Source organism: Serinus canaria, chromosome 1A, assembly GCF_022539315.1.
Source record: "Serinus canaria isolate serCan28SL12 chromosome 1A, serCan2020, whole genome shotgun sequence".
NCBI classification, from domain to species: domain Eukaryota; kingdom Metazoa; phylum Chordata; class Aves; order Passeriformes; family Fringillidae; genus Serinus; species Serinus canaria.
In genome coordinates, this window is record NC_066314.1 from 29753017 (window position 1) to 29777971 (window position 24955).

The 24955-nt window shown below is 39.4% G+C and overlaps 1 protein-coding gene across 2 annotated transcripts; it reads right to left on the reverse strand.

Moving 5' to 3' along the window:
* Positions 1 to 3855: 3855 nt before the first annotated feature.
* Positions 3856 to 24721, reverse strand: SLC38A4 (solute carrier family 38 member 4). Of its 2 annotated transcripts, XM_009095041.4 has the most exons (16): positions 24605 to 24721; positions 20562 to 20787; positions 19644 to 19734; positions 18205 to 18320; positions 15194 to 15267; positions 14973 to 15065; positions 13305 to 13386; positions 13130 to 13212; positions 12967 to 13025; positions 12319 to 12597; positions 12121 to 12200; positions 10929 to 11029; positions 9838 to 9962; positions 7115 to 7259; positions 6561 to 6658; positions 3856 to 5146 (listed from the first exon to the last, which is right to left on the reverse strand). In XM_009095041.4, exons 2-16 carry the CDS (start codon positions 20678 to 20680, stop codon positions 5045 to 5047), a joined length of 1647 nt encoding a protein of 548 aa, XP_009093289.1. In that variant the 5' UTR covers positions 20681 to 20787; positions 24605 to 24721; the 3' UTR covers positions 3856 to 5044. The 2 variants fall into 2 exon arrangements, with proteins under 2 accessions (XP_009093289.1, XP_030094016.1); XM_030238156.2 differs by lacking the exon at positions 24605 to 24721 and having other exon boundaries at positions 20562 to 20792.
* Positions 24722 to 24955: the final 234 nt, after the last annotated feature.

Genomic DNA, 24955 nt, shown 5'->3' on the forward strand with positions numbered 1-24955 from the left:
TTTGTTGGGTTAGTTTGACTGTGGGAATCTGGAAACTAGCTCAGCTGCTAGTTGCTTGAGCTGCTAGTGAAAAAGCCAAGCTCAGCCATCTTGGAAGGAAAGGGTGGCAAGAATGGCACAGTCTGTGGTAGAAAAGACAGAAGTTCCGCCTAGGTCGGAGAGTGAAAATGAGGGTGATGCTGATGGTAAGCAGTCATCACTTCCTGCCTCTGCAAGCTTCCCCTGAGAGGAGGTACAGACCCTCCTTTTGGGAATAAACAGGTAATAAATTATGTGTAGACAATCTGGTACTGAGCATGGGATAACTTTCCCAAGCCTTAAAATAAATGAGCCAGAAGAGGTGCGTGCTACATCTAAAGCTGAATGAATGCTGTGGACACTTTCCATTCAAGTGTGTGGAGCTTTGAAACATCCACTTCAAAGTGTCCTGGAGAGCTGCAGCCAAGCAAGCATCCTTTTATGTTTAGTTTTGCTTCTACTGGGAGATAAACACCTTCTGTTTCACTGCTAATAACAGCATAAGGTTGCCTGCCCATTTTATGTAGCAAAATTAGGACATCTTGATTTCCAAAGTTATCATTATGGGATGCATTGGGTTTAGAAGTTGGTTCACCTGGTGGGCAAGGGCATTAGGCTCCACAGGACATAACTCCTGTCAGTGCTAATGCTGTGTCAATGAAGGCAGCAGCTCTGCAGCACTGCAAATGCCCCCACCACCTCTTTGTCCAGAGGGTACTGAGGTATCCATCATGTGTCCTGCATGGCTGGAAACAACATCTCTTAACACACTGTAATGGTTGTGAGCCAGTTTGCATATCCAAATTTTTCTTTGGCTTAATTAAGTGTTGGAAATGAACAGCTGAAGCCAATGTTGTTGGCTTCAAATACTAGCCTAACACCATCTGATCCAGGTGTGGAACAGTAGGCTACCTGAGATCCCTTTCAACTTCATATATCTCCTACTCTTAAGAAAACAGTTTTTATCACCCGGATTCAGCACAAGATTTTTAGTGTTTTCAGGAAGTGATGATTTAATTAACTAAAACCATACTTTTTTTTTTTTTTTTTTTTTCCAGGATGGTATTAGACAACACAATATGCCATGGAAGTCTTGCCACTACAGCACCAAGGTCAAGCTCCACAGAAGGAAACTCTGTGCCCCTGAGCTCACCCTGGACCCTCAGCCAAAGCACTGTCCATGCTGGGTGTGACTGGCCCTTGGCCATTGCCAGGAGAAGTGGAGGCCAAGAACTGTCAGCCTCCCTGGAGCCCATGGCACTTTGCCAGGCAGGTTAATGGAAACAGACTCTCTGGCTCTGCCAGAATTTTGTTGCAATTGCACAATTTCAGTAAAACTGCCATTGAAATTTAAAGTCAAAAGAATGGAAATATTCTATCTCTAGCACCACCTAGACCTCTTAGTGAGTAATTGCTTACTAGCTTTGTTTACTATTATGTCAGTCATTGAGAACCAGGAGGGTTTAATGAAATGAACACCAGATCCAGCTATTCTGACTTACCAAGGCCTGCTGCCCTTCTTTAAGATAGATGCTATTGAATGGAGCCTTTGATTTTTTATGGACTAGAGATGATTTTGCCCTCTAAAGAATGCTCCACTTTCTGCCCCTTACTAAATCCAGAGCTGAAATACTCATTACTTCTGTTTTTTTTTTTTTTTTTTTCTATATCACTTCTGGCATTCTTGAAACACCCATTTAATGACACACTTCTATGTCCACAAAAATTTCTAACATTTTCATTGATTTTTTTTTTCTCCTTGAAGACATATCTTTTACTTTTCTTTAACTCCCCTCATTAATTTACTACAACTGTAATTGTTTAATTAAAATAGCCTCCTGACACAAGGAAATTATACCTCAAGCATCAGCAGAGCAGAGCTGATGCTGCAGGGAATGAAGGCTGCCTAACTAGGAGGGAAGGAGAGGTCAGGGTGGGTGTTTGTGGAATAGGTGTTGAGCATGTGTCTGGGGCTGCAGTGCCTCCCTCTTTAGCAGGCAGGCTGCAAATGCTGGCTGGCCACAGGCATGGTTCTCACATGAGCTCATTGATGCTGGAGCTGTGTGTAGACCAGGATATTTTGGGCTGTGAGTGTGCATCAGACAAGTATGTAACAGTGGGAAAACCTGCAGCTGCAATGATAGGAAGTATTTATACATAGTGATACCATGTGGTGTGGGCTCCTATACTATAGTTAGTGATATGCTATATATACTCCCATACTATATTTAGCTGCCATACCATTTATCCCAGCTAATCCAAAGAATGAGGCATTTAATATCTCACAGATAACCCCACTTTTAACACCAGCCATTCACCATACACAATGACATCAGTGCAGCTCCATGAATAGATAGAAAGCAGGGAATGCCAAAGGGTTATTATATGAAGGAGCTGCCGTCTTGCTCATCTGTGAATACATGGATACACATGTTCACAAATTTCTCTCTTAAAAGGGAATGAAGTTTTAGCAATACCACCTTGACTCTGCTTGGTTTTCAAATAAAAATTCTTCTCCTACTAGACTAAAGCAGATGAAGACTAATCTGCAGTCTTCAAAAAATTCATTAATTATATTTTCATGGATGGTCTAATAATAAAAATCCTCACCAAGCCTCTTGTCAACATTGCAAAATCAATAAGAAACTCCAAAAACCAGCATTCCCAGCAGTGCAAATAGTTAGTGAGCAATATTGCCCTTACCCCCAGAGTGTGCAGCAGTAGCATACCACTGTGACCAATGTATTTTAACTCAAAGCCTCAACATTTTACAGCCCCTCTGATGTAAAGGGGGCTGTATCTCCCCCGTATTCTTTTTCCATAAAAAGGCAGTGAGTTATGCCATAGTTCTGTTACTTTTCTTGAGGTGATCTGTATATTTTGGGTGGACTACATGAATTCCTAAGCCTCTACACTCTGCTGTAGTCACAATAAGTGTTTTAACTCTGAAGTAAAGATGCAGTTACAATTTCAAATATATAACTCTTAGGAACAGTAACAGGAAGAGAGGTATGGTGGTGTTTTACTATTCATTCTGGTCCATGTTAAAGTTCTCTTCAGTGATAAAGCAACATTATTTATATTAATCTGCTTAAACTAAAAATATTATTGGCACTACTTTCTTTAAAAAATGCAAAGCCAGACTTAGCATTCATAAGGAAATGTTTCCCAGTATATTAAGGATACAGTACTCAAGTGAGCATATAATAGTGCTCAGGAAGGTAGCATTTAACATGAAATATATATATTCCCTTCCAGTTAATCTGTAGGTGTACATAATTTATGCACACACAGACACACAAACAAATAGAATTTTGTGTGAAGGCAAGGTGGGAGCACAGACAACTTTTGAGTACTTCACAGCCCTCTGAATCTTCTGAATTTTTGAGTAAAATCTGTTTACTCAACAGATTTCTGAGTCAGAAAATGAAAATTCCTTTTACATGAGCTTGGATTTGTGTAAGCATGATAAACCCAACAGTGGCACTTCCCCACTCCTTCCCTCTGCTGAGGAGTCAGCAAGACCTCTCTAGCTGATCTTCCCTGGTGTGTGCAGAGAGCATATGTAGTGAGTGCTCCACAACACAGCCCAATTCATGATCTGACTGTTAATTAAACATGAATATAGCACAGAACCCCACCCTTTTTTTTTTGTCTTGCACAGCTGTATAGCACAATACACTTGAGATTGTCAACAATGCTGTCGCCCTCTCATGACTTAACCATACAGGATGTTGTTAAATGCTGATGTATGCACAGACAAGATGAGGTACAGCAATTGAGCAAGTAATTCAAATTTGTGGTGTACAATGGTAACACAAAACTTCAAGACATGTATTAAGAATTCTCAAGAGGAAAACATCTCGAAATTTATTATAACGTAAGTAGCAAACATATGAATGTGTTTTTACACAGGTAGCAGTTAGGGCTTGCTAAAGGTATATTTCAACCACTGGTGAATAAAAAAAAACCTTTTACAAACCCACCAATTAGATATGTTTCCTTCAAAATAATATTAAGTGTGTGGCTATGAAAACAGAGTGACACATAAAAAAAACAAAAATCATATACCACAGGATAACATTTTTATGACTAGAGGAAAACAAAAAATTATGTACATAAATACATATATTTTTATATATAGCAAATTACAGTTTCCTGCACTGAACATTTATCAAATACACAAGTACTGAACAATACTGGATAGGGTGCTTTGCCACACCTTGTGGTCTCCTTAAATTCCTGTGAGAGTGGAAGACAAGTTTTTATGGAGGATACAACTTGTTCAGTGATGTAAGCTCACACAATAATTAAAAATTAAAGAAAAAAAAATGCTGCAGAAATGGCTGATATTTCCAGCACAGGCATCTTTAAAAACAAAATGAGAATATTCTACTGTTCTTCCAGCACTTGCCCCAACAGAGAATCTGTGTCAGAGAGCTTTATTCTGTACAATAGCTGGGTGGTGAATCTGGGCAACAAATCTAACACTCAGCTTTGTCCACTGGCTTGTCAAAGCCACTGTCTTTCTTATAGGCAGTTCAGTCTGCCAGGCAAGGAGGAATCACCCTCCAGATCCCCTCCAGAAACCCTTTCTCTTGGACCTGGGCAGCCACTCCCATGACCTTCAGACTGAAAATGAGGCACTGCCTGCTTTTCTGGACATTACCTTCCCAAGGCTCTAGGAACTGTGGTTACTATCATCATGGGAGATTTTGAAAGGGGTGACACCAAGCTATTTTTGAGGATTATGTACAATGTTATTTTGGTTTTGAAAACAGAAAGCATTCGCACCACACTTTTCATTTCACCTGGCCAGAAATGCTAAACTCAGATTCCTAATGCATAAATAACAATCCTTATTGACAAGGATGATGTAGACTCCATGGGGTTCTTGTGACCCTACCAGAAACTGTCTTCAAAGTAGTGCAGTTACTAGCTAGGAATAGCAATCCCATTCAGATGTTCTTCAGAGCACACAATACAAACATTTGTGTTATAAAAAGCACTTGGTTGTCTTCACAGGTTAATGATGTCTTGAGCTTGGGGGATTGTAAATCCAGTCCATTACAATAAGAGTCATACTTACAAGCATGAAGATTATGCCAACTATGAGGAAAATTAGAGCCTGCAATTGGAAAATGAAATTTAATTAATAAAGCAAGTGACTTAGCAGGCGGTAGTTCATAGATTGCCCCACTGGATCTGCATTAGTGTAATAGCCATGGACTAAGTTTGGCTTATTCTATGTGACTAAAGTCCAAGTAATGTTGTATACGGATACAAGAGTCAGAGTTAGTCCTGTGAATATCAGTCTAAGAGAGCTGGACTTTACACAGCTAGATCTGAAAACAACCCACATTGGTACTGTGAACAATAATAAGAAAATATAACAAAGAAACAACCTTGTTTGTTATCGTTAAAATTTGAAAAAAATTCAGTCAATGGTCACAGTGTCTGGCATTTGGAGCAACTTCAGAGTTAATCTGCTTAATCCTTGTTAGAGAAACAGATAAGCCCATATCTCTCATCTGACAGTGTTTCTGTACATATTGAAGTGATCCAGACACTTGTAGTCACCCTTTGGTGTAGTGGAGCTTTCGTTTACCATAATCTGTCCACACTTAACAATACTCTGTCTTTGTAAAACAAAGATGAATACTGTATGTGATCTCAGTGCAGGATGTGAAATCCTAGATGTGCCTAACACACAGCGACATGAAGAGTGAACAAAGACACATGAAAAAATATTCACAGTCAATGTGAATATAATACAATAACAGCTGCAAAAAACATTGTAGAAATAATTTCATCATAATAAATTTCTTTTATACTAGAAGTATGTATCAGTTACACTCACATGACTTTTGTGAACATACATATATAGATGTATATATGCCCATCTGTTTACATTATGTGCCCACATATATATTTCATCAATAACTTTTCTAATTACATTTTCAAAGAACATTTCCTCAGTGATAGTTAAATCTGCAGACAGTTATTGATGTTCAGGATGAAAGGCATTGCAGTGGCAGTCCAGCATGGCATATAGACACATGCTGTGCATAAATGATAGCCCTTCATATGAGGTCTGTGGATCTATCTCAGAGGAGAGCTCACTATTATTTACTTATCTCTGCAGTGCAACTTCCTGCTTAACCCTGACCTCAAATCTTCCTGTTAATCCACAGCTGGTCTTCTAGCATGAACCAACAACTTCTTATAGACTGTCTTGGTGCTGTTTATGCAAATGCAGGTGTTAGCTGGAGTTTAGATTGGATTAAGTAAGTCCCTTTTTCTAGTGGTTTAAGACACACTTTATCCTAAATACTTAGGTGAGAGTTGGGAGCAGTAGGCCTCTAAAGGCTTTGTCTTGAGAAACCTCACGTGAATCCCACGCCCAACCTGTATTTTGAGTGAGACACTACTGTTCAGGAGCAAGTGCCAGATGTTGCAAGTCAATGGCCTGAGTGTTTATGAAGAGTGGAAATCACACACCCTCCCACCCTTCCTTTTGCAATTGCCCCCAGTTCTCTCACCCCAATCTTCTGGGGAGACCTCAGGGGTTCCTTCTTAACAACTCTCAGGTAGAAGGCACCGGGAAGGATGAAAATCAACATTGTAGCAGAAGAGGCTCCTGGAAGAGAGAGCAGAGCCCAAAGCTGACCATAAGAAAGCATTAGGGAGAGAACTGTTATGGCCAAAAGAAATGTGTGACTTTTTCCTTTTTCTAGCACAGCAGTTTGGAAGTCAATACATTTTTTCATGCTATAGGTGCTTGAAAACCAAAGGTGATTTCCCTTTCCTCCACATATATTAAATTCCCTTTTGGTCAAAATGGGAATTCTTTACCAGTTTTTATATCCTTACCAGTTTTTGTATGCAGCATGTGCCTCATGCAAAGTAACAACCAAGTTGGGTAGCTTTAGCTTTGTCTGTCAGCTGTTTGGGAATCCTTATATCCCCTTTAAATTAAATTTGTGTTTATATTCCTCTACTGTAAGACCCAAACAGAGATAGACTTTCAGTCCATGAATGTAAATATGTTGTAGAAAGGATAATAGAGTCAACAAAAAGTATTTATAAAACCTACCGATAAATCCAAAAATGTCTTTAATAGTTGGGACAAAAATTACAAGCAGATTATTAAAAGCCAAAATTACTGCTGCAATCAGGAAATGTCTTATCCAGCTGAATGGCCTTTTGGGAAACAACAATGCACTGATAGATGAACGGATCTGCAAGATGAAAGACAACAGGGAAAGTAAAACAACAATTAATTTATCTTTGCTTTCAGTTAAAAAAAAGTCTATATTATTTACATCTGTTGTGAGAAATTCTGACTGAAAAAATGTGTTATCAGTCTTTGATTCCCATAATATAATCTCACTCTGATGTAGGTTTTTGAGAACTAGGTTCACAGTTTAATGCAGAAACTCAAATATTTGCAGTGTAGGAGAAAGTCAAGTAAATAGGGTGTAAAATCAGGGACATGAAATCTGTTCAACTGAAAGATGCTAATATCAGCAAAAAAAATCCTCAGAGAGCCCCCCCACTATAAGTACTAATCAGCAGGCAAAAAAAAGAGCATGAGTGAAATATGAATTGCTGTATTCCTGAACCTGATGAAAATCCCACAAGAATTCTGTCATTTACTTTTCTGAGAGATAGAGGAATCTGTTGTACTTAATGATTAAATATATACATATACATATCTGAAAAGAGAAGCATTTTTTCAATGCCACTGGGAAATTATAACCCCAAAACCTATTGCAGAGGATCCTTTTTTGCTTCACTGACTTTCTCACACATCATGGATTTTTTTGCTTTTACAACATAAAAGATGGTAAGCAAAAAAAAAGGCCGAAAGCAAATCCATTTGGTAGCTGGAGATGTTATTCTCAAGTAACAAAATTAACTTAAACGTTGATATTTAGAAATTGAAAAAATATTTTATACTCTAAAAAGCTCCATATGCACTTCTGTTTGGTTGTTTTAAAGTAACATATAACTGTTTTAGGTGAGTTTGGCAATTGAACAAATATATGGGGTTCTCTCAGTGCAGTACATCACTTGAAAATACAGCATGAGTTTTGTGTTTTATGTTTTTCAGGTTGATGTAAACCGATACCAGGAAGGGGAGGCACATTTAAAATATTTTTTCCAGTTTTTGAGGTGGTTCAAAATAGGTTTATTACAGAAAAAAACTTCTGCCTGCATTCCTGTGAGCTTTCTGTCAGCATATTGTGCATTATTCCTTTTGTGACACAGCCCTTAAAAAGAAGCTATCAAACTGAAGTTTTACAGTGACTAATGGTAACAGATCTATACTTAATTTATTTTTCTGGCAATACAATGAGTTTTTTTTTTTTAATAAAAGACTCTGACTACTTTAAGAAAATACAAATGGGATGATTAATTTAAAAAAAGTAGTTGATATAGTTATACTGCCTATTTGAAAGAGTAAGATCTGCTGAGACGGCTGTCCTGATAGAATGTGTAAAGCTCTTTGATATTCTGGTTTACAAGCAAAAGATAATTTCTCAGGAGTAATTTTAATGGACAAATCAGTGTTGTGGTTTGTAACTGCTAACTATTCAAATTAAAAAATGATTATACAGAAATCTGAAAATACAAAATATTACACCTGAGAGACAGGCTTCTTCAATGCCCTTAGCTTGTTTTACCATGAAGACTGATCAATTTGTTAAGACGAATTTAAACATTTAGCCACTGGTTTGACCATGATTTTTAAGGCAGAGCACTGGAGCTCTCCAAGCTAGAAGGACTGACCACTCAGGGTGCTTTATACCTGTTTTTTTTTTAATTTTTATTTTATTTGGTAGACAACATTGAGCAGTGATCACTGCTCTTAGGCATTTGTCAGCAAGCCTGGAAACAGTACCTACTCAGAGTGTGTATTGCATCCAGGACAACAGAGCAACAGGAGCCCCGGGTCACTCAGATGGGAACACTGTGGTGTGATGCAGCTTGCTGGGAGCCCTCCTGCAGCATGATGCTGGCCTTGTACGTGCTGTACTAATGACACACCAGCCTCCCAAAACCAAATTGTGAGGATCAGCTATTTTCTCCTCTGCTGCCTGGCAGCTCAGGGAAGACATGAGGCAGTTTTATACATTCAGGAGCCTGGAGTTCTGCCCACTGGGGGAGATTGATCTCTGAGGAGGGTCTATCCATCTGCAGAACAATTTGTTTAGATGTGTTTTTCTATCGCTGCCACTGTGGTTACTGTGTTTTTCCCAGTGAAGAGCACACAGAAGTTCCAAACTTTGCTCAGACAACTGACTGTGCAGCTCTTTTATACTTCTTTTTTCTGGCATTTAGTTTCCTCACCTGTCCACAGACTCAAGCCTGTAAGGTGAGCACAGGGCCCCCGTCCCTGTACTTTAGCAGCCCAGTGTGGGAGTCCTGCACAATGCGTGACCTGAGCTTCGTGTGTCTCTCCTTAATTTGAATGCTATAGTAGGTGCCTCTGTTTGTATTAGAAAATCTCACAAGTGAGATTTATATATATGTATACCTTCAAGACCTTGGTACTTAGGACTGCTCTGACAAATAAAATACAGATAGAGCCAGGGAGACAGAGAAGTAATTCCTGATATATTTATAAAGACTGATTTATTTCAGTCTTTTAAAATTGCAACCCTAAATGCCTAAGGTCCATGCTCTGGTGAAATGAGAAAAGAGACCTCTTTAAATAAAAAGCTCGGGCTTACTTTTTTCAGTGTTAAAATCTGTGCTGATCCCATTCAGTCACAGAAAATGGGTCACCCTGATTTCAGCTCTGTTACTTACAGGGAAAAGGACAAGGGGCACGGTCAGGGTTACAGCCACCAGCACTGCCAGGCGAACTGACAGCAAAAGGGTGTCAAATGTGTACACTTTAGTGTATGTATGAAGAAGCTCATCTTCAACTTCTCCTATGAAAAGGAAACAGAAAGGAGTTAACTCACTTAAGCAGTACCTTGCACATTTAAAAGGATCTTTACACTGCAGTCAGATAAGAGATAAGATTAACTTTAGCCCAGCTGCTGTCTTTAGATACAAGTTATGGGCTAGACATGAAAAAGGAATTTTCCCACTGTGACTGATACTAGTCCATCATTCAGAGATGATGAGGGTAATACAGCTCTGAGGTGATTCTTTGTACTCTAGTATCTTTGAGATGACTTTGAGAAAGTCATTAAGTGGATGTAGAACCTGAGGTAAAAATAATTTCTGTGACATGAAACAACTCACTGAGCTGGTAACAGCTCCTTTTGACCTCCACCCAGATGTCTCAGCTCTCAAGCAGAGCCCTCTTGCCCCAGTGATAGGGAGCAGAGTGTGCTGTATCATTCACTTCTCTGTTGTATGGAGGGACTAACAAAGTAAAAGATGTGGCGTTTGCACAAAATGGTGTGCTAATAGAGGGACTACTCTGTTTGTCTATCAGTTAGTTTAGCTCATCCAGATTTTTTTTTTACACTAGAATGATTTGCACCTGTTTTTCAGCATAGATGAAACTGAACTAGTGGCGTCAGAGACAGATTGGATAGCACTTAATAGTGTCATGTAAAACTGTTGAGCACTGGAGTATATTTAGTACTCTTGGCCTTTGCCAAGAGTCAAGTTTACAGCAGCTTCTTGTCTGAGTTCACAAAGTCAAGGGAAACAAAACTGGCCCCCCAGTAGGTGCCTTGGAGTCTCACAGGTGAGGCCTGACAGTTGGATAAGTCCCACAGTTCACTCAGAAGGTTACACACTAAGTATTGTAATTGAATGTTGATTAAACTTGGATTCAGGCCCCCAGAAAATGCATTAATACTTGAGTCTCTGTGATAGAACCAGCCCGTCTGCATTAAAAAGTGAGGGAAAATTCTGCAGAGAACAGTGTTTTGACCTACCATAGAAGGTAAGATAGCCAAAGAGGGCAGCCAGAAGATACATGATAAGCATGCCAGTGATGGAGATGTTTGAGACGTTCTGCATCCGCTTTCGGGAGCGACTGAAGTACAAAAGAAAGAGAACACCAGTCCTATAAAGACTCTATTTGTACAAGAAGTGCTCTGAAGGGTCTTAGCTCTCTGACACATCCTCACCAGATAGAAAGTTCATAGCAAATATATTAGTTACATAGAGCTCTTGATGCTTTACAACTCTGTGCAGAGCAGCACAGATTTATGAAATGTGTTAAAACTGCCTTTCTAGTGCTTTTACTGTGGCAACATAAAAATGTGCCACATTATTTTGTATATCACAATTTACTAAATGTCAATCTCAAATGGTATATTTTAGACTAAAAAAATGGAGGGAAAAGAATTACAGGTCTGTTGGCAATAATAGACAAGAGTTTTCAGCCAACTCTATATGAACATACTCTTATATCTACATAGGGCTGCTCTGCAGGCTTAAGAACCCCTTGCAGATCATATCCTTCCCTCATAAATCCTTTGGTTAAAGAAAATCTTCATCTTATAGGACCTGCAAGCATTTTCCCAAGATATATTAGAATTTTTATGGCTTCTGAGGTTAAACCTACTGAAATAGGTGGTAATGGCTCTTAGCCTTCTTGAATTTTGCAGCACACCCTCCTGTAATGCAATTTTTGCTGTTCAGCAAATGACTTCATTAGCCCTTCCCAGCCATTAACTCTGTGCTGTTTTAAGCAAGTATATTTGTTTTTTGATATTTGTTAAGCAAAGCAGGCTGAGTGAAGAAGCTATTTACGACACCCAAATCAATGGCATCCCAAGAAACTTTAAGAGTAAGCAGCAACTGACACAGACAGAGAACACATTTAGGTATTATTAGAAACCAGAATTATCTGTTTCAGTGCAACCAAGTTTCCCAGTTTGTTTCAGATCATTTGAAGGACTTTCCAGATTCTTCCTTTACTAAGTAATATTGATCAATGCAGTGGTTCTGTCACAAATATCTGACTACAAGACCAAAGCAAAGCCAAAATCTGCTGACAGTGGAAAGCAATCATTCACTCTCACGTGGGTGTTCATATCCCAACAATCAATGGACAACATGTAGAAATTTATCTCTATCTATGGTTAACTGGAAGTATTGGACAAAATTTAAGAACCTTACTCTTTGAGTTCACTGTATATTGGTAGCACCTCAGGGTGGCATACGAATGCAAATGCCAGGATGGGTATTGCATAGGCAGTCTGTAAAATAAAGCTCCCATTAGTAAGAATGGTCACGCCTGTACCTCTGACTTTTGGCAGGCAGCAGTTTAGCTGTGGCACGAGTGGTGGAAGACAAGTTCTACAGAATCTCCCTTACCCGTGAGTTGAACACAAAGTATTTGGGATGGCACTTGTCACTGTTGTCGCTGTGTGCTTCGTATTCCACACCGCTTTTCGGGGAGATATCTTTTGGCTCCTCAAGGCTTGGGAAGTGCCCAGCTGTGTTGTCCATCATGAAATTCACACCAGAACCAAGTGACTCATTTGATAACATGACCAGGTGCATTGGCACTGTGCTATTGGTGGCGGTCCAGTTTTCAACCCCGTGGTCCATGATGGGAAGAGGACAGGGTATTTGGGATTTCTTGAAGATCACCTACAAAAAAGTAAGCAATGTTATCAGAAGAATGTCACAACAGGAGATTACACATCTGTGGTATTCCAACAGAAGTATAAACAGATACCGAGAAAGAGAGGCAACAAGAAACCAAGTGCTACCAATTCTGCCTCTTCTGCAAATATTTGTTGTTACTCTGCCTCTGCTGTTTTCCTGTTTTATTTTTAATTCTCAAGTGGTTTTTAAACCGATTTTTTTTTATTCTGACTTCATTCAGCAATAGGTTGTTGATTTGATTAACTTGCAGTGGCTATCCTAACATAAAATTGCCACGGTATGAAGTATAAAAGTGTTTAAGGTTTACAGAGTCTGTATTTGTCTGGCGGCAATACCCAAACAGTCACCTACCACACTGACAAAGAAAACCATACAGGTCAGCGAAAACCCACTCGTATAACCAAGATAACCTGTGCAGCAAGAAAAACAAAACAGAACAAAATAGTTCAGTTACATTGAAATTCACAATCCTTATAGGACTAAGAAATGACTTTAAGCAGGGCATTAAGCTTACCTAAGCTTTTTAGGAGGGAGAGGGGAAGAATAATCACAACTGTTACAAGTATGACGAGGTAGTTCCCATTAAGGTACCATTCTCTAAAGAGGAAGAATAAAAATAAAAATAATCATCACTGACATCAAAGTGAAAAAACTTTTATCTCAGGTTCAGGCTGGGAAAAGGCACCTACCCAGAGTTCTCCTCAAGTTTCATAAATGCTCTGATGACTTCAGGAAGTTCATATTTAATAATAAAGAGGTAGCTTGACATTGCTGGAAAAAAACCCAAACAAAAAAAACACCTTCAGAAAACTGAGTTTCCAAAACTGTAGTTCCAAAAAAAGGCAAAAGCTTTTGCTAAAGTAGAGAAATTTTGTTTAAATAACAGTGTGACTAAATAAATATATAAATCCTTTATATTCTTATGAACCTGTTCTGAATGACATCTAACATACTGTGTTAGAATACAATGCAGTTACTACTGAATTTGTAGCATACTTAAATCACTATTAATTTTTCCTTTTGCTTTTTTGTATACATGTTTTTCTCCAATGGATGCTGTCCGTCCCCCTTCCGTAGTAACTTTAGATTTATTTCCTCTAGACCTTTTCAGCTGCTTTATCCTTCTTTCTTCCAGTGTCTTCTCTATATATAAACAAATCAACTCGTTGTCAAGATTCCTGATGTAAGAGTGGACTTCTATACATCTCATTTAAAATGTACTGCCAGAAATAAAGCTTTTTTTCATTTGTTTTTTTCATTTGTTTTATGTTTGTCACAGAGAGGTCTCTAAAGACCTATGGATCAATCTAGACAAAAACTAGAGGAACAGCCATTCCTCTTTAATAGGGAAGCATACTTAATTTCTGAATTCCACAAATTTGATATCCAGGCTTGAGGAAGGAAAGGAATACCGTAGAATAACACCTTTCATGAACAAAATCAAAAAGTCTTTTGCAGTACAGAGATGTTAACTACCTCTGTCTGTGTAGCAAAGTTGCTATAACAGGACAGTATTGATCTATTGATGGAGATTTGCAAACATAGCAAGTTCCAATAGAGAAATCACCAAAAAATCTGCATAAATTTAATTGACTAATGGCACATTTCATTTAAGTTTCAATTATCTCTCCTTAAGGAATCTGTAAAAAATTACAAACTCCCTTTTTCTTTCAGACCAGGTGCTCTTCAGCCTTCTAAAAGGCTTCTCCCAGGATAGTAAAGGAAAAAAAGCTTCGTTGAATGAATGTACACTCTATTTCCACTGTTTATATTGGTATGTCTCCTGTTCTGAGAGGATGGAAGTTATTTGATAGATATTTGACAGGAAGTATCTCTGTGGGTGAGTACATTCAAAAATTACTTTAAACATGCATTTTAGGAATAACACAACCCAACTGTTAGCTGAAGGAATAATTCAAATATATTCATTCAGCTGAAAAATGAACCACTGAAAAGTCTTTTGTGGAGAAGTCAGAACCCTGTGCTGTTCCTTTTCGGTCAGACTAATCTTTTCCAAGTTGAAGCAGATGCTTCAACTAGATGCTAAGGTCAGACTGAGCCATACTCAATAAAGAGAATGGCCAGTTCCTTGTGGACAGTCAGTCAGGCCACTTTAGCCATCACTGAAGCCTTTTCACTGGCCATGGAGAGATCTCAGGTAACTGTCTTTCATCATACACTGAAGTGTCAGGCAGCTGAAAAAAGTGAGATGAATTCCTCGTGTCCTCCATTTTCACAATACAATGTATGCTGTATCTGACTCATCTCTGATGCCATCTAGCCAGACAAAGGAGAGAATAAAATCACTTCTGTTCTGTAGGAAGAGCATTGGAGGCTAGAATACTTTTGTCTCTTACCTCCAATATTCTGCATTGTGACTGAAATGAAGACACCACACTTCCCAGGCCAGCCAAATGCCTTTTCTCCCAGTTTTTCATATATTAATGATCCTGAAAAAAAACCCAAAAAAAACCAAAACAAAAAAGTGGGCCACTACATTGGACATAGTTGATGAATTGCATTCCAATGTAAAATACATGCATGCAATAGAGACTCTCTGTCAATCACAGCCTCCTACCTCCTTCTTTTGATATCTTCAGTAAAAGGTGGACTGAGTAGAGTGACAATATTGCTACGCTGAGCAGCAAAACTCTGCAAGGCAAAGCAGAAATCAGAATCCTAAACAGGACATCAGATACACTCAGTTGATTTGAACATACACTTGCTCATTCTAATGAAGTTCAACATGCCCTAAATAGCTTTCAGCAAGTTTGTTCTTTGGTCTCCCAGTGCTAAATGCAGAGATAAGTGTCAGCCATAGTTTATGTGTGAGTACAGTTGCACCTTACACACTCTAATTGCCCCTGAAGTCTTGGTGAAGTCCAGTAAGTGCTAGTTCTGTGCTAACCCACAAGGACAAATCTCATATCTTAACAAGATCACACTAAAGTAAGCAGATTTCCATGCAAGAATCTGGTCTTTGCACTCTCACCTGTCCTCTGACTTCTCATTTTCAAATCTCTCCTTGATCAGAGCTGTCAAGAAAACCCACAAAAATGAAACCCAAAACCAAATTGTGACTGGGACAACTTCAATGCTACCTCTTAGTTGGTCACTGCTTTTGACTTCTGCCATATTACTGTGCAGTGGAGGATAGTTGCCTGCTGTGTGAGTACATTAGAAATCTTCCATCATGTTAAAGCATGGCACAACACTGGAAAACCTGCTCTTGGAGCACTGGTAGCTTAGCTTGTAGTCTTAGTCTGCTTGAAGATACTGGTACCTAAGTTCAATAATTCTGATTACTGCCATGTTCTTGCCACACAACAGGTGCATCCTATGTGATTTCAGCTATCTGCTTCTTGTAAACTGCTTGTAAAAAATGTAGCTTTGTATGACATTTTCAGGGCACAGCACTGTGCACAGCATATCTTATTACCTTAACCATCTTGTTATCAGCCTGGCAAGTGGTAGTGAGGAAGGGAATAACATGACAGAGATAGAAAATATGGATGCGCTTTATCCCATGGCTGAACAGGAGGTTGTGCCCAGCTTCCACTCCCCTGAACACGTGGTTTGGTGTAGACACTGACAGCCAGGTTCATAAATCAGTTACAATCTAGGAGCAGACTCAGGCCCTGGGCCTGGGTGATGACCACCAGACCATCACAATTTCCTCTGAAGTTTCCCTCTTCAAGAGAGGCAGACAGTGCTGCCACCTTGGTGTGGCCAGGGCTGTCTCCTGCTGTGGGCTCGTGCAATATGATAAGGGGGGGGTCATGTCTCAGGTGACACTGCATCCTGCTAAGGTGGCATCCTCCTTGATCAGGGGCACCCATACAGCTGCTGTTCAGAGACATGATCTCCTTGTTCTGACACATGGCACATAAACCAAAGTCCTCCTGGTTGCCCTTGCTAAATCATGCTGGGAAGCAGAAATATTGCTTTTGGAATTTTGAGAGCCTTCTATTTTCCTTCACCCTGTAGAAAACCTTCCAACATGAAAGCACTTGGGCAACATGAGAAGACTAAATTACAAAAAATTTAGATGATGCTGCCAGCATCATATCAATTAGAATTCATGTCCAGTAGTTTCCATTTAGCAGATGGGATTTTTGTGTCCCACAAACACTAACATCAAGTGCTGTAAAAAGAGAGCAGCTTCAAGCAAGTGGATAACTGCTGTGTGGGTAACTGTATCTACACACAAGTCCATACTTTTAAATAAAATTCCTTCCTTTACCAAAAGGGAGAATGTTCTCATGCAGGAAATAGCATAGTAAAGAAAGTGAATTGTGGGGGGAGATACCTTTCTTTTTGGCTTTAGCATTACTCCCTACTTTAGCACTGCCAACAGAGCTGATATCATTAGGCTTGCATCATAATTTTTAGCCACCAGTCAGTATGAAGAGAGTTTCAAAATACAGATACTATAAAGGTAATATTTTTTCCCTGTTAGTGAGACATAACATATCAGAGTTTTCTTTCCAGTGATCATTTATGAACACATCAGTTAGTACAGTTAGTGCTCAGGGAAAGTTGGAGGAGAAAAAAATCCTACATTTTTCTGACTCTGATAAAATGTCAGTTTTAGAACTGGCTTCCAATTTTTGCTCTGCAAACACTGTATCCAAACCAGCTGAGTGCAGGTGTTATGAAGTGCTTATACAGAAAAGCATTTGAATCTACAACTAATTTTCAGTTAAAAATTATATTGGCAAAACAGGAGATGTTTCTTAGCAACTGTAAGCTACATGTAACATTTTAAATGCTGTTGTTATCATAGTTACCCAGTCCCCACAAGCAAGGAGCTCTATAAAAACATGCTAGATTTCAGTAATGTCAAAAATGGCTAATTGTCACACAGTAATAACATGGTTTATTCCAGTCTCATGAAAGGCTAAAATTAAGGCTTCAAGCTAAAATTAAAATCAGTTATTTAAAAAACCCCTCAAATTTATTTTTGATGGAGTTCATCTCATTAAAAGGAGCCAGATGGTAGCCATTGATTAAAAAGCTTCCCATGGCTATATGTTACTGTCTGTCAAAAGCCATTCTGTGTAGATGCTGTTTGTCAGTCACAGACCAATGATGTCCTTTGTGCACATTAGGGACAGACAGACTTGAAGTGGCAACATGTGATCTGTGAATGCCTTTGCACTCAAAGCCTGTTGCCATTTCAGAATATATCAAATGCTCTTCTTCCATTTCTACATAGTCATTAGATAATTGGGGTGATGCAAACATATTTATGGGTGATTTAATTCCCTTGTTGGATTCCTGTACTGAACTGGCAAGAGCAGCCTTGTTATTTTGGGACCATCATGCTGTTCTTTCCTTCTGATTTTTGACTGCACAATATCAATTCACAGTCATATTTCTAACACAAAGGAGGTCTAAATATTAAAAAAATAAAAGGATTTTCAGCAGTGGATGGTTCTTTGTGGTGAAGCTGAAATGCTTTCATTACAGAGGATCTTGCAAGAATCTTCAGCTAACAAACCAAGCTTAACATACCTCTCTAATCATAAAAACTTCAGTTCCAGTTCCCTGTTTATATTCTATATACTTCTTTTTCTACGTACTTACATGAAAAGGATAATTCCTGTGTTGGCCATGGCATAGGAGAGCCCTAAGATGCCACTGCCCATAATGGCATTGCTGAGATTGAACGAGGACATTCCAAAGGAAGTTCTACCCCTGTGCTGTTGGGTGCAAGAACAGAAAATGGCAATTCATTTGCATTTTACTGAGCATGATTGGCTAATTATCCTCATTGCTGGTGTTCCCTGTACTGCTCCCTTGATCCCCAGAGGTGGAGCTTTTTCAAGGTTCCCAAGCCCAGAGGCACTTGCCACCATAAGGAGTCTACCCCAAAGACAGCTGTGCTGGTAATGTTTGTCTCTTCCCACTTTTTCATTGTCTCAGTCAGGAGGAGGCTTGCATTCCTGACAGATGACTTAGGTGACACAGTTACACTGGCTATGCTGGCCAGCCTCCATGGAAATACATGCTGATTTCAAACAGATTTCTCAATTGCTGATTTTTAAATATTCAGACTAAAAAATTGAGTACAACAGAATACTGAATTTGTCTCCAAGTAGAATGCACTTTTTTCTTTGGGAAACTAAAAAGTTGTCAGGGGCAAGGAAACAAAAGGAGTGCTGCATGCTTAGGGCTGGAAACAAAAGAATGGAAGAGGACAAAACCTAGGAGAGAGGGGATGGTGCATGAATGAGTTACAACTGACACCAAATGGAAAAGAAAAAGGGAACATGGGTCTTAATTTTAGTTTACAATCCCAAATAATATTTTTGATTTTATGTGATCATTCATTAATAAAATCTGTAACACCACTGATAAAACAATGCCTTTCATTTAATCAAATTCACTAAAAATTGAGTAACATTAAATCCTGAGCAGAGAGGTACCTACATGCCCACCCCAGGAGCTGGTGCTGTGTTTTTACTTGCATGTGGAGCTGTCTAGTGAGTTGGACGTGTGCTGACCATGTAGAGCTCAGCATCATAAAGCCAAAACATTAAGGTTCTTTCTTTAAAGCAGTGCAGCTGAATGTAGATTCAATTACACTGGTGCTGGAAACTAGAAATACAAGCATGTATGCACTGTAGCACAGATTGACCTGGCTGTAGGAACAACAAAGTCCTTCTGAGCCCCATGTCCTGTTAGCAAAATGGGTGCAAACCCCCTGGCTGCACATCTCAGCTGAGATTACATGGAGGTGTTACTGAAGCTCAAGTGTGATCTAAGGAATTTTTCTGATTACTTGTGAAGGAAAGACTCATTTTACTTATACAACAACAGAAAATGTTTGCTGTATTTCCTCTTAGAAAATATATTTATTCTTTGAAAGCCAAGATTATGCTGGCCAGGCTCCAGAGTAATTTTACTTACTGATACTTTATGAAAAAAATCAGGTCAATAAGAACTACTTTGTAACCATTCATTCATTCATTCATTCATTCATTCATTCATTCATTCATTCATTCATAAAGAATAAAACTTACACATTCTTCATTATAGTCTTCCAATTTCTTTTTATCCAGATATCCATTTGTAAGGAACTTCTGACTTTCTGCATCATCACTAGCAAAGGGACTGAGCACAAAGAAAAATAAGAAAACATTACATAAAGCTTATGACACACATTTTATTTGAGTGGTGCCCTTTGTCATCAGTGGAAACTTTCCTCTGACATTGACATTGCTCTGAATATTTAAACATCCATCAAAAAGAAACTTGGTTCTCCTGTAAAGTTCTCATGTCCAATGGCATGTTTAGTACATCTTTGCTTTGATTTGGAATTTAGTTTTAGATTCAGTAATCTTTGAATTTCACTTGATTGCAGATATTGGAAAGCAGATCTGTACTGCCAGTAACATACAAGCTGAGCACGTGCTTCATGTCTGGGGAACAAAGGGCCCTGTTTGAGATATGTGCTGGAGGGAGCAGCAAGCTGAGAGCAACAGACTGATGGCTGGTTTTGAGATGTCTTCTTCCAGCCACACAGGTGCTAGTGCTGTAGGGGTTCTGCTGGAATGTCTGAGGGTGGGCTGTCCCTTCTACCCTCCATACCTTGCCCTGGGGAACATTCCCTCTCAGTGTGCTCAGGCTGAACTGAGAGTTAATTAATGCTCTGAGAGTGCATTAATTACACATGTACTATCTGACTGGAGCAGTTGGAAATTGCCAAGCCTTAGTCTGTGTTGGGAGCCTGAAAATATCAGCCCAGGTGGTGGCAGGCAAGGGGGGACCTGGGCTGCCTTGCCTGGGCTGTTCTGGGCACACCGTCTGCCAGAGCACAGAGCAGGGAGCCTCAGTGCTGTGGGGAAACTTCTCAGATGCCATTAGTGAAGATTATTTATTAATTACTAATTAATTACTGTTCAGGCTTTCTAGCCTTAACAGAACAGATTAATGCCTACCTGTTAATTGCAGCCTTTTCTGAATCAGCTGGCTCTCTGTAGTTGTCTTCGAGGCTTTCCCCACTGTTGCTCTGATCATCAGGTTCGATGTTGACTTTTTGCAGCTCCATGCGATCCATTAGAGCGGTCAGCGCTTTCCGGCACACACACTCGCTTCTTCAGGGTAAACAGCACTGTGCCGTCTGCTTGCAGGTCCTCTCTGTCATGCAGGGTCTGCCAGAACACTCTGTTCCGCAAACAAAACACAATAGAATTCATTAGAGTTTTCTTCAAATTAGATAAACCAGTGTGAATTGTTTGGTTTGTGTTTGATCTTTGTAATAGCATTAAGAGGGGAAACTGTTGCAGACTGGGAAAATTCTGGGCAAACATAAAAGTCTCTTTATATGCCAGCACTTGGTTCTCCTGTCTCCCTTCAAATGGTAAAGGGTGCAGAGGCCAACAAATGCAGAAAGGATATCCAGCATCTGGAAAAAAAACAAAGCCAGCAGAAAATAATTTCCTGAACTGCTGCTTTGGAGTTTCTAGAGGAGGGTGATGCAGAAATGTTTTCTGATAAAAACAGGAATATAGCAGTATATAGGCTTTCCCATTTGTTGGAAGATTAATGTTGTCACAGGTTTAAATGTTTTGTATATTTGTCCCTTCCACTGAGATCTGACAGAGGTGAGCATATCTGTATGATCATTTTTTGATAATTAGGAGGTGCAATTCTGATAGGCCAGTTTCTGTTTTTAAGGGGACTGGTGTTTAATTCTTACTTGACCCATCACTGGAAACTCTGTCTCACACAGGATTGTTACATGGATATTAGACTTATTATCTTTACCCCACAAGAAAAATTCTTGCCTTTTAAAAGTCATAGGAATAAATGCTTAGCTCTTTATTTCTTGTATGGGCCAAATGAATCTGTATGGCCCAGATTTACAAAGAGAACTTCACCTCTGGGATTTCAGCAGCTGTGTGCTACAGACTTGTGTAGATACACATGGGAATTCATTTGTTTATTGTCAGATTCAAGAGGAAAACTGTGTTCAAGAGATGCTGCAGTTCTGCAATCCTTCTCTCTTCCCAAATATACTCTTTGATGCACTCTGTATTTCCATTCCACAGCTGAAGGGACACCAGTGAAGGGAGTGAGCAGAGATCAGAGAGCACACACTTGGGGCCACAGCTGCAGTTTCCTGGGCATTTACCTGCTGCCTTGCAATCAGGCTGGCCAGATTCATGACAATTTTCATAAATACGACATGCCAAATGCAGCTCAGCATTCCATAATAACAATATCAGAAAACACTGCAACAAATAATTTTTAAATCTGGCTCTTTGCAACACTAAATCTGTAATTACTTAATATCCTTTCTCCTGGGTTTACATTTATGGGTGTGTAGGTCCAACTCAATGACCAGACCTTTGCTATCCTCTGATACTGATCATATGCTGTTCTTAAGAACATCTACAAGCATATCTGTAGTGGCAAGATGTTGGAGGACATGTGGTTAAAATGCAAATATAAACTTTAAATACCAATCCTGGCGGTTAAAACTGACTCCAGGGCAGAAATTAATGTCAAATTCCTTGCTTCTTGCTAAAAGCATTCAGCCAGACCAGACAACTGGAAAGGAGAAGCCATATCACAGAGAATTAGGAAATTTCCTACCAGAGAGAGTGGCTGGCTTTAATTCTTTCTGCTGCCTCACAGAGTGTTTGTATGTGTGAGGGGATGAGTGACTCAGGCATCAGGGCAGAGTTGCTGGCACTCACATTCCAGCGCCTGGGGGATTCTACTCGCTTAGGATATGAATAACCCCATGAGATAAAAAACCAGTAACACCCTCCTCACCCCTCCACCCCCAACAGAGCCCTGACAACTGTGGTTTCATTCACAGACCTGTCTTCAAACACAGACACTGCCCTGTCTGAGAAAGAGAGTTTTTCCAATTCTTGATGCTTATTTTTAATCTGTGGTGTAGAAGTCAGGCAAACAAATCTAACTGGGCTTATCCCTGTTCTGGTAAAGGGTAAAACCTCATCTGTGTGCACTGCCTAACTGCTGTTGGAAAAATGTCTTTTCCAGAAGTGGCAGTCCAAAAAATACAGATCTTCAAAGAGATGGTAAATGAAGGAAAAGTAAGCAAAAAAGTTGCCAGGAGTTAAGCTGCACAAAGATTAGGCTGAGGATGAAAGCTTGTGCAGCACAGCAAACAATATGGAAAAATTGACTGAAAATACATGTTACAGCATAAGAATCATCTGGACATTGCCCTGTCAAACATTTACACAAGTCGTCTGATTTATGGGCGTCATCACAAGAGGCTGTGTAATCACTGCATAAAGCAATGATTTTCTAATTTATTTTATTGTTTTTAGTCTTGAATTCCTAAAATTCTTCTGGTGAAAGTACAAAGATTCAGGAGGCAAAATTAGGTCTAGGGAGAATCTGCTTTCTTGCAGTCGTAAGTTTTTAGGGAGAGGTTGGTAGAACTCCAGAGGTTTGCAAACCATGAGCAGAAAGCCACTGGCATAAATGTGGGGAGAGTGAGACCCATAAAACAGGCTTGCTGTTAGATTGAATCCTGAAAACACCACACTAATAACTGTGGGTATGACCAATGGTGCCTTTGAACTTCAGTAGAACTTGGCAGGGCTGGTCCTTAGTTGGTAGCAATCCATATCTTCATGTTCCTAGCACTGTGGATATGGAGGGGTTTGAAGATGTACAGGCACTGGTGGCATGTTCTCCTCACAAGTAGAAGAGAAGAGGCAGAGCTGTCACTTCTTCACCTGAGGGGGACATGGGGTGACCTTGTACCTCTGGAGCTGTTATTCAGCCTGCAAGATATTTAGATAAAGGGGATGCACTGACATTGGGCTCAAAGTTGCACCCTTTCAGGTATTTATTCTGGCTGGATTTCTGCTCCTGGGGGGACAGCCAGGAACCAGGGCAGGGATGGCGTGAAAGCAGAACCACCAAAGTTTGTCAGGCCTGGGCCTTGCCAGAAGCTTTGCCTGCAATATTGGAGTAAAACCACCAAAGTTCATCTGCTTTAACTTCTCTGGGTTTTAATGCTTTCTGTTTCAGAGATGTGATTTTGGTGCCAAAACATACAAGAGAAATCTCTTAGATTCCTAGTGTTCCTCAAACTTGCCTTCCCTACAATGATGTTTTTGCTGCCTCTTGTAGCATTTGGCTGAACAGAAAAGATTTTTCCCAAAGTATAGTATTAAAATGGAAATACTCATTGCAAAAGAAATTCACCTATTATTAGAGGGCAATTATTTATCTCTATAAAACAAATTTTCCTCTTCAAGTATAGGGTACTGTTCTGCATCATTTATGAAGAAATTGTTTTCAGCAATGATTTGGAAAATTATGAAATTTTTGGCCCCTGATTTCACAAGGTTATTGATTTCTGTCCAGTCTGTAGTTAGAACATTAGGCGAATGGACAACCACTGGACAAATAATGCTGGGTCACAGACATGACTAACACTTTCATGGGTTTTGCAATATCAACATTTGTAATCTCTGTCACGGTATCCAACGTAGCAGATTTTGCCAGATTCTTTGTCTTCATGACAGTGACTTTATAAGGTTATTATCTATGTTTCAAAATGAAATGAGGGTTGCAGCAGTGAAATAAATATTTAAAATGTAAAGCCCACTTTCCCAAATTAATTTGTTCAAAGAAATATTAGCCAAGTAACTCAAGAGCCTGGAAAAAATTTCTCAGAAGATAGCCAAGGGCTGCAGAGGAAAGCAATCATTCATTTCTTAATTGACTGGGAAATTTTGAATACTTTTGCCAATCTGTGGTTGCTTAGGTTTTGATTTTCTGTACAAAAGAGAAGGCTAAATTTCATTCCTAAGAAATACCAAAGATATTTGCCAGTACAAATTACCATGTCAGTAAATCTTAAGGAGCCCATCCTTCATATTGTACTTATATTTACAGATTAATTAAATTTATAATTCCCAATTCCTGAAGTTATGGCCAGTGTCTAAAATACATTGATAAAATTTTATAAAGAAGAAAAGTTTACCTCTGAGTTAAGCAGGTTCCTTTCCTCACTTGCTACACAGGTTATATCTTTTAGGAATCGCACCTGTAAGAAAAAGTTTACTCATATGCAACCTAGAGCAGTTGAACAGTGATTTAAAGACAAATGGGAGTGTATGGGATGAACCAATCAACAGCTGCTACACCCAACAACTCCCTTTGACAAACTTGCGTCAGCTCTTAAAAAAAAAAGGGGAAAAAAAAGAAGAAAGGTAAATCAGTTTATTGGAGCACACTGAGGGCAAACATCTCAGTTACCGGAGCTATTTGCTCTCTGAGCTGAGCCCTATTTCAAAATGCTCCTCCCCAGAACACACCACCCAAGCTTGATCAC

Excerpts from the sequence above, each read along its gene's own strand:
- SLC38A4 (XM_009095041.4), bottom strand. The coding sequence starts at position 20,680 with ATGGATCGCATGGAGCTGCAAAAAGTCAACATCGAACCTGATGATCAG. Across the intron at positions 13,213-13,304 it reads AAACTTGAGGAGAACTCTGG|AGAATGGTACCTTAATGGGA; the intron begins GTAGGTGCCTTT and ends CTTCCTCTTTAG. Across the intron at positions 12,598-12,966 it reads TGGTTTTCTTTGTCAGTGTG|GTGATCTTCAAGAAATCCCA; the intron begins GTAGGTGACTGT and ends ACTTTTTTGTAG.